Source organism: Astatotilapia calliptera, chromosome 6, assembly GCF_900246225.1.
Source record: "Astatotilapia calliptera chromosome 6, fAstCal1.2, whole genome shotgun sequence".
NCBI classification, from domain to species: Eukaryota; Metazoa; Chordata; class Actinopteri; order Cichliformes; family Cichlidae; genus Astatotilapia; species Astatotilapia calliptera.
Genome location: NC_039307.1, coordinates 10,758,077 through 10,777,061, shown reverse-complemented (window position 1 = coordinate 10,777,061; position 18,985 = coordinate 10,758,077). Strand labels below are relative to the sequence as shown.

Sequence of the window (18,985 nt, the reverse complement as noted above, 5' to 3'; positions counted from 1 at the left end):
GCCAAAAACTGCATTTAAAAGACTGCATATTAGCAGATGGATCCTGTCGTGTCTGCTGGTCTTTGCAGACAAAAGAAACAAAAGTGGAACTTGAAGATGTTTTTAGAGATACAAAAGAACAAATAAAGGAAGAGACAGAGACAATAAAAAATGTATCCTCACAAAGAAGATACATTTAAAATTAAAGTGGCTTTTGACAAATGAATCAGTCTCACCTCTTTATTGACAAAGCAGTACAGGATGGCAACCAGCAGGCCCTGAAATGGAAGAACATTTAATATGCTTATTGTACTTAAAATACATTTTTTCATTATTAGAAACAAATACCCAGAAAATCACTATTTTTGCCTCATTACTCTCATCTAGTTCCCACAATAAAAGAGTAAAAACACTTTTTTTCAACAAGAGGAAAACAAACAAACAAAAAAAAAGAGTCATTTTATTGCACTGGACAGCTAAAACACTTGATCACTGAACTGCCAAAGGCAGAGGCATAGTATGAATGATGGAGAATATAATTAATGCAGCCCAATCTCATTCCTAGGGTGTCAAAATCTCTATTACTATTTTGTCAGAGCCGCTGGGATCTCACAGGTGCACCGAAACCTGTCTTATAGAAATAGAGAGACGCTCTCTCACTCCCAGCTTGTCACATATGGATGCTTGCAAACAAGCACGTGAAGCCACATTTAAATGCACCGCCATTTTTTAATGTGTAGAGTTATTGTTATGAGGGGGCGCATTGTACCACAAAGTAATTTTTCACTAAAACTAATCAGGTAAGTTTATGGTGCAAAGACCTAAATTACAAGCAACAGCACAAGAGCATTCAAAATTAATGTGCCTTCTTGTGACTTACTCCACCTTTCATCTCCACCGTAATAAATGCACTTCCTAGTCTTTCCAAAAAAAGAATTTTATCTCTCAGCCATGAATGCTGCCACATCTGGTTCATCAAGTCACGGTGCCAGGACAGCTTGTTCACATTTCCTGCAACACCAGCAGTATCTGACAGAAGGGTAGGATTTGTGTGCTGCCTGAGTAAGAAATAGTCTAAAAAAATAAAATTTGAGGATTAAGAAGGAGTTTGCTGGGCAAAAGAAATGTCGAACCCAAGCTCTTCACCTATGTTTGCCTTTATATGCAAATGTACAACATATAAAAGTGCCAATTTCTTTGTTCTCTGTGACATCTTTGAGTTATACAGATAATTTATTACTTTAGCGTGCAGTTTATGTCTTCCTGGGTATTAATCCTCTGAGGTCCCTCTGTTATATTTATGGGCACATGTGGAACAAGTGAAAGTTGAACTTATACCTGGAAGGAGTTGAACAGGAGATCACAGAAGAGGCGAACGAGGCGCAGAACAGAGCCTTTAGGAACAGATTCATCAATGACAAAGGTGAAGAGGATGGCATGAATCCCAAGCAAGGGAATGAGAGTTAGGGTAGATTTTGCCAGTCTGGAAGAACGGAGAAAGGGGAAGCAAATGGTATTAGAGATTACAAGAAAACTCTGAAAACAGGGGACTATATATAAAAATGGCTATAATACCAAAAAAGTTAATTCCCAAGCGAAAAAGCTACTAAGACTAAGTAAATGCTTCCTGTCTGCATTTTCTTTAAAAAAACAAAAAAGAAAAGAAATAAAGGAACACATTTCTCACCTGAACTTGTAGTCAGTGTATCTCATCTGGTGAGCTCTAAGTTTAGACATTAAGATTTTAATAATACGGATAAATATGAAGAAGTTAATCTGAAAGAAAGAGGATAAAGAAAGTCACTTTGAAGCAAACACAATGCAATATTTTAGCATATGGTGCTAGAGAGAAGATTACTGCCGCTTTGGAACGCGTTAGTAGTTAACACAAAGTCTGACTTTAAACGAAGTCCTCACAGTGGGACTGGGCAGACGGATTAACGTCCCCACAACACGAGCAATTCAAGTGCTTGCGCACAGAACAAGCATGTGCACGTGCGCACACACTGTGATCTAGTGCAGGACACTTACTGATGGCAGGTCATTTATTATCACAGCACTCAAGATTTTGGCGCTCCAAGTTTGGTAAAGTGCGTGTGCTGTCTCAACACAAGTATTTGTGTAAATATGTATAGTGGAGTGTACACAAACGCAGTTTATTTAGGTGTGAATCAGGTTGTTTGCGCAATAGTAGAACTGCAGAACAGCTCTGGGGTTGTTGCACAATGATGAAAGACTTTACAACAACTTTACATTTTTACCAACTTTTTCTGCAACTGCATTAAAAAGTAATGCTCCCACACAGTGCAGCACTGCGCATGTTTAAGTGCACTGGTCATAAGTGTGTCCATCCATAATGCTATTTGGGAACAAGAATCAGGAAACACACAAAAGGAACGCGTCAGCTGGTTTTGGTATGTGATGTTGTTAAGAGGGAGTGTAAACACAATGATGTTGTCCTATATGAAATTTTAAATACTGATATTTTGTGAATATTGCACATGTGGTTGTATAAAGTTATATTTTGTCATCAGAATGAGCAAAGTGAAATAGCACAGCACTGAATGTAGGAACTGATAAAATATCAACTGCAGAAAATAAAAGTCACTATTTTTACACGACTTACATTTTTCCTGCAGTCCTATTTTCAACAGCTGCCTCATCTACACACATTCAAATACAAGCAGGCAGACAAAAGCATTTGGTATCTTTATGAGCACTCCTAAGCATCTGCCAAGACATAGATTGTTTTGAATTGTCTTTAAAACATTATCCAAATGTAAACTGACAAAGTTAAACACAAAGGTGAGAGAGAGAGAAAGAGATACAGAGAGTCTTACCAGATAAGCAAAAAGTATAGGAGATCGGATAATCCACCAATATCCCATGTTAATATTCCTCTCCCAGCACCTAGATACAGAAACAAACTTATGGGCATAACACATTTTATCAACATTTCCTCTGCAATATAAATTCTTTAAAGGAAACCAGGAGAAAAAAGACCCGCACTGATCTGTCTCCTCAGGGGTCACGGATAAAAGCGGCAATAATTAAACTGTCTTCCATTTGATGTGAGAATTCCATGAATTGATTAAACTTACTCTTCATTCTCATACAGGTATTTCACTGTGATCCATGGCAACACAAATATGAGCGGAGCACCTGAGAATGACAGAAAGCAAAGAATAAGGATCCCAAATCATTTCCTCCAAAGCACACGCAGTAGTCCTAGCTAATATTTATACTTTAGTCCAGTAATCAGTATCAAGTTATATTATTATATCACTGCCCATGATACAACATTTTTTATATTTTTTTCTGTCCTTGTGAATTTAATATCTCATTATCATTTCAAATATTTCCGCTCTCGTCTTATCCTAAGCAGACTTTAAAGGTCTCTAAATATTAAAATCATCTCTGTCATGTCTGCCTTTATCTAAGCTTCAATGAGCTCAATCCCTATGTGTTTATGAATGTGGTCTCAGAATTGTATCAGGCCTGTCAGGCTATAACACATCAAGGTGAGCTGGACAGTTGTTATTTTAGACATGGATGAGTAGTTTTCTTCAGTGAGTATTTTTAAAAGCTATACAAGAACTTAACTATGGACAGCTGTATAATTAAGTTCTTATTACAGAACAGGAGGCTGAAAATCATACATTCAATATTCATTTGAAAATGTAAAAATGGTGGAATCTAGGAAGTCTGAACTGGAGAAGCACATCTGCTCTTGAATGCTTGTTGTTACGGAATCTGAGGACTTGTTAAGTAGTAGTAGCAGCTGGACTCATTACATTTTTGTGTGTTTCAAAACAATACTTGACAGAGTTCCACGCCGTTAGGTGTTTACAGTGATATGAAAAAACAAAAGCAAAACATATTTTCTTTCAGTGTCTCGTGGGTATGAATTAGATATCTCACAGTCTTAAAGACTACTGGGTGTTATACATCAAAGTCAATTTGCAGGTCTTGCAGAGTGCTACTGTCTAAGGAAATGTAAAAACAAAACCTGTATAAATCTTTCTTTGTCTCCAGAGAGAGACACACTAATGCAGGCTTTAGGTTTTAAAAAAGAATGAAGAATACATTATTTGGTTAGTCAGAGAAGTTTGAATTCAGGGCTTTTTTGAAAACCTTCTATTTTCAGTCACAGCTTAGTTCTAAGGTCTAAAAAACATTTGTAACCGTCAGTGGTATCTCTCAGCCTCCTAGCAGAAACACCTGAGGTGTCAATTTGAAAATCCTATGTCACCTTGTTTTCAAGTTATTGCATTCACAAGATTTTTAGAAAACACTTTGAAGTCGAGGTCACTGAGATTCAAAGCCGCCTAAGACTCTTCGAAGGCGCACCTATTGTATCAATTTGAAAACTCTATAGTGCCTTGTTCTCAGGCTATTGCATTCACAGGATTTTCAGACTACCTGGCTTCTGACCTTTGACCTTTAGGTTAAGGTCACTGAGATTCAAACTTATCCGCCCGCCTGGTGGGGAGACGTGAACTCCCCATCAGCCTTTAACAGTTACGGTCTGGGGTAAAATACACCCTTCTGATAAGTTAGTTCTGCTGTGTGCTACACAATATTTATATATACAAGAACGTTGTTACACCTAGCAGCTGGGAGACAGACAAAACATATTGGTAGCAAGAGAAAACCTCTAAGGATACATTCCCACTTCAAACATGAAAAGAAGGTAAGGTGTAGTGTTTTTAGTAGTCTCGAGTGTTTATGGGATACAATAGCTAGAGACCGCAGATTTTCTTGTAGCTCCTCCTTGCTCTCAGAGCTATTAACATAACTGTTGGCTGACTTGTTGTTGCTAATTTCTGTCGTCTGACTAAATCACCCATCAAAAGACTGGCTGAAAGTCAGAGCGCTGTTCACTGTTGGACCTTTTGCATTACGTTGATAAGCACAAAGCCAAGTGTTCAGCTGCTGTTTAGCAGATTATGCTCTTACCCCAACCAATGGCCAGGTAAATGTAGAAGTACTTCCTCTCGCTGAATACAGTGATGACTAAGAGGCTATGAAGATAGATGCCTTCCACCAGAAGCCAATAGTTGTTGGCCATTACACTGTACTGCATCATCACCATGGCACCACGACACCACATCACAGCCTGACACGAGACAGATACCATGGGAACACAAACAATAAGCCAAGTTGTCCGTGCTTGCACAAATGTAGCAAATGCAGCTTTTAAACAAAGCTTCACAGGGTAAAAGCTGACAAATGTTTCAGTTCAGATGAATTAGTTTAACATTGTTCCAGTTCAGGGACAACAGCTACAGTACAGCACAGTGGGAGTTTTATTGTGGAATACACGGGTAGTTCCCCCTTTGCTAGACACCACAAAAATGAAAGTAAAAAAAAATGTAATATTTTTAAGTGATTTTTACTTCTTAATGATTGAGCTAAATGTGGATTATCTGACATCTTCCTCGACAAATGTGGAGTGTTTCATGTAAAAAGAAGCAAGGGGAACTTGAATATATCCATAGCTGAGTTTGCACTGTCCACTCTATACATTGAGTCACTATCTTTTTGTACTAATGTTAAATTTCTTAACTGTAGTTTTTATTCCACTTATAACGTAGTAGAAAATCATCCCAAACTGTAGTGTGTAAAAGGTATATGCTACTTTGCTCTTCAGCTGTAAAGTTAATGTTATTTTATTACCCATTAAGAGTGGCTACAGAACATCCAAACAGTGGTTCATTTAATTTATTGCCAGTGATGCAAATAAAGCTAATTCATGTTACATATATTTTACTTCTATGTTGTAGAGAGATGTATAAAATGAAATGTAAAGTATTTATCCAGAAATACAAGCAATGTTGATCTGCCCATAGCCTCTAATATGGTGCAAGTATTCTGCTGTGTGTTTTAGCAACAGAGATAATTAGATGGGCAATAGCAGTATACATTTGAGTGGTATCAGATATCAACAGGTGTCTGCCCTCGCTCATCTTCTGTGTAATAAATCCTAGATAGTGATCAGTCCTTTATGTTTCTTGATATTCTCTTGCAACCGCATTTCAGAACTTTAAATTAAATTCTTATGGACCTTTATGAACTCATGACAGGTTAGAATAGCATGTGAATTTCAAACATATATAAACTATATACTATATGGACAAAAGTACTGGGCCACCCACACATTACACCTACTGGAACTGCTCGGCTATGGAAACACATGATGTTAATGCCAGAGGATGTTTGGAACTCTGCAGTTACTGAGTCAGCACTGCGTTGGCGACTTTTACGCACTATACGCCTCAGCACTTGGCGACCCCGCTGTTCAACTTTACGTGGTGTGTCACTTTGTGGCTGACATGCTGTAGTTTCTTTTCCCTTCTTTTGCAGTAACACTACTTATACAGGTTGTTGGAAGAAAGTCTATAATCTATACATCCTATAAAGTGCCATGTTAGGGCTGGTGTGCTCTTTAGAAGAACAGGTCGCATGGTCAGGTGTTTGATTTTATGCACCTTTTGCAATGAGACTGAAAACACCTCATTTTGAATATTAAGAGGTGTGACCCATTACTTTTGTCAACATGGGGTATATTCGTTTACGGAAGCTTTATTTACAGGAAATGACATGAAAAACAACACCAACAACATCAATAATGTTTTGTAGAATATGTCTTTCTTATCACAGATTTGTTGGTCTAGACATACCCAATCAATATCTAGTCAGCAGTTTATTGAAATATATGTGTGGTGGTTGTTAAAACCTACATGGAATTTATGTTCAGGACGAGCTATGCAAGTCACACTGTTGAATATAAAAATTATATCGTGGTAGAATATTCTCTGTATGTGTTTGTGGCACATACTGCACTACATTACATTTGCGATCGACCTTTAATAGCAACATCCAGTGAACACTGATGTTTAAAGTGAGGGATTAAAAGTAAGTTATCTATATGTTTGTCTCCTCCAATCACTAATCACCTTAATATTATTATTTAACAGCCTCTACACTCTATATCTACTGTAATATGGTGGCTATGGCTAAGGTTTTACAACTGCAGGTGAGCTGGATGTGTGTTTGTTCGCTGACCGGTATGTTGACCCAGCTTCGTGCCTGTGAGTCACTGTTGCTTCTGGGATCCAGTGTGAGGGTCAGTAAAGCATCTTTAACCAGAATGGACACAGCTCTCAGGATGAATGAGGCAAACAGGTTCATGTGGATGTTGTTTCTCATACAGTGGAGCTTCCTAAGAGGTAAGAAGTGAGAGTAAGAAGGTAGAAGATGTAAACAAGATCTCGTAATTCAAACCAGGTCTGCTCCTTAACCCCCTTAACACGTCCTCTTTACATGATGTACCTGAAGAAGATGAGAATTCCCAGTGCCAGCAGCAAAGCCCCCAGTGAGAGAGAGTAACCCACTGTGTACATGATCCGCAACTGAGTGAGGATGCGGCCATACTGCTGCTGAAAGAGATAAAGTCATTTACAGACATGGACTACATTCAAACATAGATACAAACACACAATTTATATTCAGCTTTATTTAAACAATACAAAAAGATCCTAATAATTTACTGAACAGATGGAGGATTTTCACATGCGGCAGTAAGTTCAGATCATAATGAGTTAATGTTTTAAGTACCAGTACCGTGTAACAATCTGCCACTGCAGGCAGCTTCAAAAATGGCCACTAATTAACAAGAAAGCCACACACAAAAACAAAGTACTGCACTGTGTACACACACCTCACCAGGGTCGTCCTCACATTCACTGGTATTCTTCTGTGCCCATTTGCCATCTTCACTGCAGAATCTGTAAACCAGACCATCCTGAACTATACACACAAAGAAACAACGATTGTAAGATTTTATTTTAGAGTGGCATATGTAAACTATGCAAATAGTGCTGTCGCCTAAACACAGTGACACTTTTGGATTTAAATGGTAAATGGCCTGCATTTGTATAGCGCTTTACTAGTTCCTAAGGACCCCAAAGCACTTTACACATTCAGTCATCCACACACAGGTGATGGCAAGCTACATTGTAGCCACCCTGGGGCGCACTGACAGAGGCGAGGCTGCCGGACACTGGCGCCACCGGGCCCTCTGACCACCACCAGTAGGCAACAGGTGAAGTGTCTTGCCCAAGGACACAATGACCGAGACTGTCCAAGCCGGGGCTCGAACCGGCAACCTTCCGATTACAAGGCGAACTCCCAAATCTTGAGCCACGTTCGCCCCATTAAATTAAATTAAAGCTTTATTTCAGTTTTACTTCAATTTTAGAGTTTTACCAATTCACAACACTGACTATTTTATATTGTGAGGCAACTCTTAGCAGATTCGCTTATGGTATCAATTTCAAAATCCTACGTTACCCCATGAAGCTTTTCCAGCTGAGGGTAAAAAGATCAATTTCATCCCAAGGTTTAACTGATAGCTACGATAAACATAGCCATTATTTCAGAAATGCAGATGACTGTGTCTTTCTTTTTTATTTATTATGATATTTGATTGACACTTTTTACCACTCAGCTGTAAAAAGCTGATGGGGTATTGTCATCACCCTGCTGGGCAAGCGGATGGGGAGTTTGTGAATGTGATAAATCAAGAAGGACCAATTCATTACATAGGTGCAGCTACTAACAATCTCGGCTGTGTTCAAAGCTCAGTAACCTTGACCTCAAGGTATAGGGCAGAGGTCATTTTTTGGGGGGACTGTGCTCACACAGCCACACAACCTCCACTTCAGATACACTGACTAGTATTTAAAAAATGTATTGAAAAGCATGTTATTACCTTTCAGATATGCAAATTATGTTTTCCATGGGGTTTTATCTCAGAGTATTCCCTGAACATATATGTACGGCCCTCTTAAAAATTAGAAGGAATTCATTAAGCATTGTGGTGGGATAGTGGTGTAGTGGTTTGCATTGCTTCGTCATAGCATGAAGCTTCCAGGTTTGAATCCACTGCTTATTTTAGGACTTGGCAGAGAAGGAAAATGTGCAGTTTTTAACCAAATCTAAACATAAACAGACATCATTTTCTATGAGTCTTTTCAACAAGTCGAAAAGATGAATTTTCACATTTTTAACATACTCTCACTTTGTAGCTTTCTTGCAGCAGAATAATATATTTTCAAACAAAAGTTAGTGAAACACAGGTTGGGTCTAAAGTAGTGCTGCACATCAGATGTTTACACACACCCCTGCAAGGCTACGAGTCCTCCGGAGATAGCAAAGATAAACCCCCCTTCACACCTATTCAGAGGCCCAAAACAACCTGGAGGAAGCCTGTGCATGGAAACAAAGATAGTAGACAGACAGCTGCAGTCAAAATCCAGGCTTTTCATGCTATGAACCAAAACTGTTAAGTGTTTGAAGCAAAAGCCCGCACACCACAGGTAAATGACTGAGAAAGCTCCACAGGACAGGTGTGCTGCCACCGGTGACACAGTGTGAAGTTTTTACACCACTCATAGGTTGAGAGTAAAGTCAGGGCTGAGTAATATTTGGCCTTCACACTCATTTAAGCACTCCCTGAAACCTCAGTGCACCTCAGTACATTGTATTCAGTACATCATTCTGCCAACCGATTACCTGCTGTACATGAAGACCAGAAACCAATCTGTCAAGTGTTTGTATACATTATATGTTTTGTTAGAAAACTGGTCGTGTCACCCTGAAATGCATGAGTAATTTTTGAAACATGTTTTCTTACAGTGGGTCATTCACACATGTAACGCAGATTGACCGCTTAATTATTAAAAACCTTGAAAACCTAGAAATATAATAGAAAATGCAGCACTAAACCCTGACACACAGATGCAGCGTCAGGCTGCTGTGGTCATAAGCTTTTATTAACTCCCTTTTTTTTCACTGTTTCACTGTTTGTACTTATTCACATTAATAGTTAAAAAAAGCAACACAGTGAGCACATGGATGTCTTTGTTTTGGTGAGCAAGCTATCAAACACAATAATTACATATTATCACCTTATATCCTTGTTAAGTAAACCTTTCAATTAGCAGTCAAACTGTGCAGTGAGTTAGGTATAAGCATTTTATCCATGTAAATGAGAAAAAAAAACAGGTTAAAATTATGGCATATAATGAAATGCTACAGATAAGAGTGATAAGACTAGATTTAAATCATACATTTGCAAACTGTAGCAACAGTACATTGTGACGCAGCAGTTGCTCTTTTGTTATTTTTTGTCTACCTCACACATATATTCACACTGACCTTTATGGTACCATGGCAGGAACCATGGGCAGGAGACATTTACAGTGGTTCCTGGAAGTCCATCGGGCCAGCACGCATACAAATCAAAGGTTCTGTTACACACCAGCCCTACAAGGGAAAGCAAATCTTTAGTCTGTGCTGGTGCAGATGCATTTTATGGACTTGCGTGCTGGGAGGAAAACAAATCACCTGTTGAAGGGGGCGTGGCACCGAGGTGGTCAAGGCACTGGTTCTTGTAGCTGCTCCACTGCTCCTTCACAAGCTCAAGAGAGTTAGCAGAGGAGACCTGAAGGGAGAGAGGAAATTTCTTTTGATGACTCTCAGAAGTAGATGGTGTGAATCAAGAAAAAGGAAACATATTTGAAAATTGGCATGTGAAAGTGAATAATGCTGGGAGTCATACCTTTTTGCAGCTGCAGAGCATGAGCAAGGCCAAGAGGAGACACACCTGGGACATCCCACTGATGCTGGGAGGATGGGGGTGGGGACCAAAACACAGAAGAGGCCCAACTCATGAGGCAGTCTCAGCCCTGTTTCACCACTTGGCCTGCAAACAACACGGAGAAGCTTGTTATAGGCGTGTGTTTGTGTAGATAACTTGAAATAACGAAGGGACTGTGAAACAGGTAACAGAAAAAACAGGCAATAATCAGTGACGCGCTTCTCCGTCACAATCACAACATAAATAATTTATATGCACCTGTGAGATACCTGGTTAAAAACAAACACCTAAAAGTCTTTGTTTTATTTTATTTTTTACACATCCTTTGCCATTAATGTGCTTTATTGACCTCAATATTAGGATATAAAATCTGTAACACAATCAGTAAGATGGGCTAATGAGTTGCTGACTATCACTTTGTTAGCACAATAATAATATTAATAATAAGAGGAAGAAGAAGAAGATTTGTTATTAATAAAGCAGTTTTCTGAATCTGATTCTGATTCACACTCCTGGTACGTTTGTGTATTTGTTCATGCCAACCCTCACATCTAGAATTCCACACTACAACTATATATACTTCTGAATGAAACCTATCCTTTGTCTATGTCTTAAATTCGACGAGCAGTGGCTTTCCTGTGGCATCAGTTGACGAGCTTCACCAACGCAGTTGGAGAACAAAACGAAATCTGAAACGTTTCTGCAAAAAACACCTTGAGCATGGAAACATTTTTAGCTAAAACGTTTCAAATTCCATTCTATTCCAGTCTCTTTGCTTCTGCTGAAGTGCTTCGTCGGGCTGTGGGTGTGTGTTTCTGTGTGTGGTTACCCCATGGCGCTAAAATGCTGTGACAGTGATCTAAAGTGAACTAAACTCGGCATAAATAGCCTTTCATTATCAGCGCACAAAGATTATCACCTTCATTTTAAGAGCTAAGAGCTGAGGAAAAAACAACAATACAGCAAAATACTGCTGTGCTTTGTTGCTGCAACAGATCTTTTATCTTCTGGCGCTGGAACAATATTTTTCCTTAGAACCACATGCAGTTTTTATTGACTGAGCAACAAAGTCAAGCAGACAGACAGAAGAAGGGCAGACAGTTCATAAGCTCTTATACAGGACACAATCTGAGAGATTAGACTATACTACTGGTTACGGTGAAATATCGGAATGAATCTATGAATATTAAAAATATGAGTGAGCCACTGATTTGCACTGTCACCTCACAACATGAAGGATCAGGGTTTTAACTTCCTTGTTAGAGGAGGCCTCTCTGGGTTGAAAGAAAAAAAAATGGAACAGCAGCCAAGTGCCTGAGATGACCATACTGTGGATATTTACTCTAACAAACTCGGTAAAGAGCCAAGAGTATATAAAACAAGTGAAACAAAGTGTTAAGAACCAGCAATAATTGGATCCTGTGTTCAAAGCCTGATATATCTTCCTTCCATGTGCTTCACAACACAGCTGTTGTCCAAAAAGTGTACATTACCTTGAACGACACAATTGCATAAGTTTGCATTTCACTTGGAATTATCATGCGACTCATTTGAATTCACCTAATTTAAACATGTTCCTTAAATACTCCATAGAGATCTAATATCAATAACAGTGTTTTTAAGTTCTTGTTTTATTTTTTAAAGTTTGGTGGGATTATTACTAAAGATGGGTTTCAAAATAAGAAAATATTGACACAAGCTACAACATTACTGGATTTATCGATTTAATGTTCACTTGTTTTCCACTACTGAGTGAAACTAGAAAATTTTGTTAATGTTTCCAGTTCTCTAATCACATAGTATTAAATCTGAAATGCAGTTTTATGACACTTTTGGGAACCTTGGGCACAAAGCAGTAACTAAACCTTCTGTTGCAAATGCACAATGAGTCGTTCATATGCACAGTTAGATTCAATTTTTAAAGTACTCAGCACAAATTGCAAACATTGTTTTACCTTTACAGCAAATGATTTTTTTTAGACTTTTCTTGCTCACACAGAATGTTTATGCTCTACAGACCTCTGAGAGCCACAACGAGTGGTCTGTTTGGATCACTCTTAATTGTAGGAGAAGCTTATTTTCAGATTCTTGGCTGAATGGAGGATATTGTGCCCAGTATTTGCTGGCAATCGCTCTATTCTGTTTTCCCTGCTTAAGTTGGTGTGTGTCAAGTGTGCATATAAGCGTATGTCTGTGCATGCAAACCCCACTGGGCTACTTGCATCTGTGTATCTCTTTTTAGATATTAGCAGTGAGGAGAGGACAATGCAAATTACAAGACTGCTTCAAACTGATAGCCTTGTCGACCACACAGGGAGATTTTACATTACACATACATAAAACACATGTGCATAAAACACTTGCACATGCATACGCCTACACAAACACATTAACATGCTGTGGACTGCTGATATTTGAATGTATTTCAGCATTTATAAAACATAGTTTCAGGCAGCACTGTAGGTATACCCTAATTTCCAACCCTGCAAACACTTTACCTGCCTTTCACTGGGTGTAGATAGAATATTTAGTGGCAGTTAAATTTAATGTTGGTATCCACAGGCTACAGGATGTATTTAAAGCAGTGAGCACCACACTGTGTAATGCTGTCTAATGCTGCTTTTACTTGATTTCCTTTTATTTATATGATACATTTACTCGAAAAAACAAAACAAAAAACTTTCTATGTACTTCTATTGTATGTGAACCAATGCTTGCATTCTTTTAAGTATCCAGCTTGGGCCCATTTTACACGGTAGTTAAATGGAAAGGGCTCAGCGCTCTTGTCCAATGATGATATGATGAATACAGGAGTCTGTGTGTGTTATTAAGCAGAGAGAAAAAGCCAGAGATGGAAAGTGAAAAAGATATTTGCCCAGCTTCTAATCTGTATTACAAAAGCCTGTATGACCCAACATTTCCCATTAAATTATTCCTGAAAAATATCCTTTTCATATGAATGCGCATGTAAATCAAAACAAATGACAGACCACAAACAATGTGAATGTGCATGTGTATGGTGAGTACTACTGTTACTCCCTAGGGTTATATACTTGAAGAAACTGAGTGTCAGCCTTCACCTGCATTATGCATTTGTCTTTATCGCTCTTACACACTCTCTGCCTCTGCTTTCTAGGGAAGAAAGAGGTGTAAGTGTAACATCTCTCTAATGACTGTGTTGTTAGCTCATAACAGAAATTATTGACAGTTGACTACAGGAACCTTCCATGTACTTCATATGGACTTATGCCTTGCAGCAATTCTTTATAATTTTGTTTAATCTGTTAACTATAAAATGAATGAAGAAAGTCAAATGGTCAATCTGATTCTTCCATTAAAAAATTTCATCTTTCATTTTCCTCTTCTGTCAGTATCAGTGTACTAGATACAGGCTAAGGCCGTGCCTGTCACTCTCTTCCTCCCACACATCTCTATTTAACTGCACAATGTGTAAAACGCACAACAGACAAACAAAAACAACAACGACAACAAAAACATACAGAAACTGCAGGATGAGAAAGTGAGGGAAAGAAATATAGCCTTGTGATTACTGCTTCTCGGGCATCATGGACTTTAAGTTTAATTGATCAAAGTAATGACCAGTGATGAAAATTAGCTGTTAAACACATGGTTCCCCATCACCATTAATTCAAACTGTACATTTGTATTCAGGCCATAGTTTCTATGGATAAGTGCATTATCTGCTGTGAGTGCCAACCAATTATATTGTTTAAATCAATAATCATTCCCTATGTGAGGAGGAGCAGGCAATTAGTATGGAGAGTATGTAGGTGGTAGCAGAGACAGGAGTGCAGTGGCTGTAACGCAGAGCTGTAATTATGTTGTTTCTGCCTTGGTGAACCCTCCAGCCCCATATGGTGACTGACAGCCAAATGGTCTTTAACTCCAATAACATTCTTTGCAGGACTTTAAGTAGTTCTCATTTTAGTTTGTTTTGTGTTTGCTTGGTGTTTTTAATGCTTTCTATCAGTACCTCCCAAGAATGCAAAAAAACATTGCAGTCAGGATGAAACTATTAAAAAAAGATTTCTTCTGTCTGCACTGATTTATCTTTGAAGGTATGACTCTGTTCTGGGCTCTCCCCGCTTTTCCATGCGCATTTGCAAAGCCTGTGGCAGGCAGAATAAGAATCCTGCACTGAACAGGCGCCGGTGACACCGCATATGACGCTGATTCATTCAGACACAGCATGAAAAGGAGGCACTGGAGTGGTTTTGGTTTGCTAAGCTGCTTGCATTTAAATACGTGAGCCTACATAAGATTAATAAACTAGATGCATAAAAGGTTATCACTTGAGTTAAAGAAGTTGGCTTTTTAAATTAATAGTGGTCATTTCTTTTCAGTGTTTTTCAAATGTTAAGTTCTTCATTAGAATTTAATTTAACCTGCAATCAAAGAGCTACAGCACCATTTTCTGTGCTATAAAAACCTTTGAAATAAATTTAGACCATTATGCATACAGTAATTCTACATCTAGCCTTATAGTAGTTAGACTTATAGTAGGATCTGTTTATGTTTTTATAATATTTGGAGCACTTCTGTCTGCACCTCAGTATATTGGAAGTGATTGGGATTTGGGTTTGAGCTGCACAAAACGTTGTGCAATAACAGTGTTTTTCCATACAAAACGTTCCTGCTCCTCTCACAGACCTCACTATGAACATTTGGAAGTATTTTCTGGCAAATAAATAGTCCGAGTGAAAACCATTGTGCAGATTAACTTATTTAAAAGGGTGTTTATGGAAATAAGTACTAATCTTAAGTTTTCAATCAATTTTAAGCCAAAACGAGACTTTTATCTAATGTGTTGGGTTGGCATCTCAAAACCTGAGCTAATACGATTCCAGTGTCTGCATGCTGTCCATTCGACTCTTATACAGAGAAGGTGAAGTCACATAGAAGAGCTTGAATTATGGTCTTGAGGGGATCACTGTTATCTTCATCAGATTAGGTGCACTTGGCATAAGATTGTGTTTGAGTGTGTTTTGTGTGTGTGCATGTAAGGGAGTGAGCCTGTATTTTATGAGTACCTGAAGTGTGTGATGGAAGTGATCCAGAATCTGCTCCTTCAGCAGATGTTACGCTTCACAAACAGAACAAGTGCCATATTTCTTTTCATCTCTCACCTTCTCTCATATGTTCACCTTTTGCTTCCTCCATCCTTCTACTTTATGATCCTTGAACCACTTAGAGGCAAAATGGCTTGTCAGATGCAAGGAGACAAATGCCTGTGGACAAGTTTTCAGAAAATCTCCCTCTGTTCCCTGCCTTATCGTTCCTTCTGCCTCCTCGGGGGCGAATTCTTGCCCATCTTGTTTTCTGTCTGATTTGGCTTATGTGGAAAATCTTTGCAGCAGGAAACACAGAGGTGACCAACAGGCACAGGCTTGTATCTTTTGCATGGACCTCAGACATATAGTTGGCATACTATTAAAAGTGCATTTTCATAACCTGCTTACCCAAGAGGACTTAGTTTCCTATTATAACTCTAGTCTCAATAGTATTCTAAACTGTTGCCCCACTCAAAACCAAATCTGTATCATTCTCTCAGTCAGCACCCTGGTTTACAGCTGAACTCAGGCTCCTGAAAGCAAAAGGACGACGACTTGAACGCCTTTATAAGAAAACTGGTCTGAATATCCACAAGGAAATGTTTAATAATCATATTATGTATTATAAGGAGTGTATTAATCAAACAAAATCTGCTTACTACTCCACCATTATCTGTTCAAAAGATGACTCAAGCAAGATACTGTTTTCACTGTTCAACTCTTCTTTCAGGCCACCAGATTCTTAACCTGCTCATCTTTACTCGTCCTCCTTTTGTGATTCTTTAATATTATTTTTCATTGAGAAAATTCACAAAATACACCAAGAACTGGTTTCCGAGGTTCCATTTAGCTCTCATCACACTTTTTTTTTGCTTTCCAGCGCCCCTCGGTTACTGATATTTCAGATTTCATCTGTAAGTCAAAACCTTCTACTTGTCAGCTAGACCCCATTCCTACAGTTTTGGTTAAGGCATGTCTACCTTCTTTGCTTCCCGTCATATCTGCTATCATCTGCTCTTCACTTACCACTGGAACTGTTCCTGCTTCCCTCAAAATTGCCGGCATCACCCCAATATTGAAAAAAAACTGGTCTTCTCAAACTCAATAGTAATAAATCCGAGCTCCTCTTGGTAGGCACTAAACCAACATTATCCAGAACCAAGAGTTTCTCTATTACTATCGATAACTCACCGGTCTTCATTTCTTCCTCTGTGAAAAGTTTGGGTGTCATCCTCGACAGTACTTTATCTTTCAATTCACACATTAATAATGTTACTCGGTCTGCATATTTTCAATTGCGCAACATTAATCATCTCCGTCCTTTTCTCACCCCACTGCCATTCTTGTCCATAGCCTTGTTACTTCCTGGATTGATTATTGTAATTCACTTCTTTTTGGTCTTACTCCAAAATCCATCCACAAGCTCCAACGCGTCCAGAACTCTGCTGCCCGTATCATCACCAGGACCCCTTCTGTCCACCACATCACTCCTGCCTTGCAGCAGCTTCATTGGCTCCCGGTCAAATATCGCATCAATTTTCAAAATACTCTTGTACACATTTAAGGCTATTCATCATCTCTCTTCGCCCCATAAGATCACCGCCCCATCTCGTTGTCTCAGATCTTCTTCCTCCCTTTCACTCTCCGTCCCACGACTCTGGAATTCCCTACCTCCTAATTTAAGAAATATCTCTTCCTTCTCCCTCTTTAAGTCCAAACTCAAAATCTACTTGTACAAAATAGCTTATCCCACATAACCTCTCCACTCTGCTATTTTATTTGTTTATGTCTTATGCTTTTATGATTCTGTAAACTGCTTGCTTTTATTCTACTGTGTACAGTGACCTTGAGTGTTTTGAAAGGCGCTTTCAAATAAAATGTATTATTATTATTATTATGTAATTGTGAGGCTTACAGTTCTTTGCTATCCAGATTCATCAGCTACTTTCACACCGTGTGTTTACAATTTTCAGTATTGGCTTAAGAAAACTAGACAGTCAACTTTCTTTTTCCATTATTCATATATTAAAATAGTCCTGTTTTGGGATTCATGTGAAATATCAGGACTTCAACTTTGGGTTGGAAAGAAATCTGGGTACCACTGAGCCAATGGCAGATGGGCTGAGCAGCTTTTAGCTGATTGCTACATTCACAATAAGGTAGCATTTCTGTCTTATGTCATCAAATCATGGCAATACTGCGCCACAGGGCAGGTGTCCAACTAGGGGATGACGCATAACGCAGTGTCCAGATGAGCATCATAAAAGTTGTGTGAAGGAAAAGACAGAGAGAGGGAGAGAGCACATGGGGGAAAGGCTTGGCCAGTACATACCATTCTTAGTGTCCAGTGGAGCATGCCAGAACTATGCTCTCTGGGCTTCATAAAATTATTCTTTACAATACAATGCACATGTCTTCCACACTAGGACTGCTTATATAATAAAATGGAAGAATGAAATAATAAAAACATAAAAATAATAAAGTGGGAATGAAACAGCCAAAGTGACCTGGTTGAATTGTCAAATAAATCTGCTCCCAATTGCTCAATACAGTTGCTCCGTATCTTATGTCTCGTTTAGTAGATTTCTATGTCAAAGAAGGACCCACACGCTCCCCTACATCCAAAAGTATAAAGTACTAGATATAGAACTGAAGAGCTGACCTTATTGCAAAAAATAAACTGCAAAAATGACAGTTTGTGATTTTATGAGGGTTTTGTGATGAACCACTTCTTGGCTCTGAAGTCTCTGCAGACAGCCAGAAAATACTCCAGCACATAACTCAGAAGTTACCGTTAGAAACATATTTTCTTACTTTTGCACAGAGGTTGGCAAGCTACTACATATTTATCATATATTTTCCTCATTACATTAGTTTCATTGCCAGGTGTACGAAGAGTGACTTCTTATCAAAGCTGTCTTGATTTAGTGTTTGGGTTTTTGGGTCACAGTGTTGTTTTTTGGGAGTGAAGCCAGAATGGGAGTGAAGCAACAGTCCAATAACGTGTCTTGGCTCTTATTCAGTTACACAAGCTGGTGCATTCTTTTGCTCACATATCTCTCTGGGCATATGGTCTGTTGTGTGGGTTTTCTCTAGTATTAATTTCCTTTGCACGTTACACTTCCCTGTCTAATCATTCACGCGATGAAGACATAGTAATATTAGCGATCTTTGTCTTTACTCTTTTGAACAGGGTATAACAAACTGGAGGAGTATAAGTCATGTGAATCCAACAGCTTACGTGTATTATTTGGCTTCATTTTTTTTT

The 18,985-nt window shown here is 38.7% G+C and overlaps 1 protein-coding gene across 3 annotated transcripts in view; it reads right to left on the bottom strand.

Moving 5' to 3' along the window:
* Positions 1 to 18,985, bottom strand: part of gcgrb (glucagon receptor b) — a 55,900-nt gene that overhangs the window by 2,117 nt on the left and 34,798 nt on the right. Inside the window, exons 2-13 of one of the 3 annotated variants that reach the window (XM_026170251.1) lie at positions 10,607 to 10,750; positions 10,393 to 10,489; positions 10,204 to 10,311; positions 7,703 to 7,791; positions 7,315 to 7,421; positions 7,048 to 7,204; positions 4,939 to 5,098; positions 3,081 to 3,141; positions 2,820 to 2,889; positions 1,667 to 1,755; positions 1,318 to 1,462; positions 216 to 257 (exon numbers count right to left, since the gene is read on the bottom strand). In XM_026170251.1, coding sequence (XP_026026036.1) covers positions 216 to 257; positions 1,318 to 1,462; positions 1,667 to 1,755; positions 2,820 to 2,889; positions 3,081 to 3,141; positions 4,939 to 5,098; positions 7,048 to 7,204; positions 7,315 to 7,421; positions 7,703 to 7,791; positions 10,204 to 10,311; positions 10,393 to 10,489; positions 10,607 to 10,660 — 1,179 coding nt within the window. In that variant the 5' untranslated portion in view covers positions 10,661 to 10,750. Of the gene's footprint in view, positions 1 to 215; positions 258 to 1,317; positions 1,463 to 1,666; positions 1,756 to 2,819; positions 2,890 to 3,080; positions 3,142 to 4,938; positions 5,099 to 7,047; positions 7,205 to 7,314; positions 7,422 to 7,702; positions 7,792 to 10,203; positions 10,312 to 10,392; positions 10,490 to 10,606; positions 10,751 to 18,985 lie in introns of those variants that run through there. The other 2 variants (XM_026170252.1, XM_026170253.1) reach the window with 2 other exon arrangements.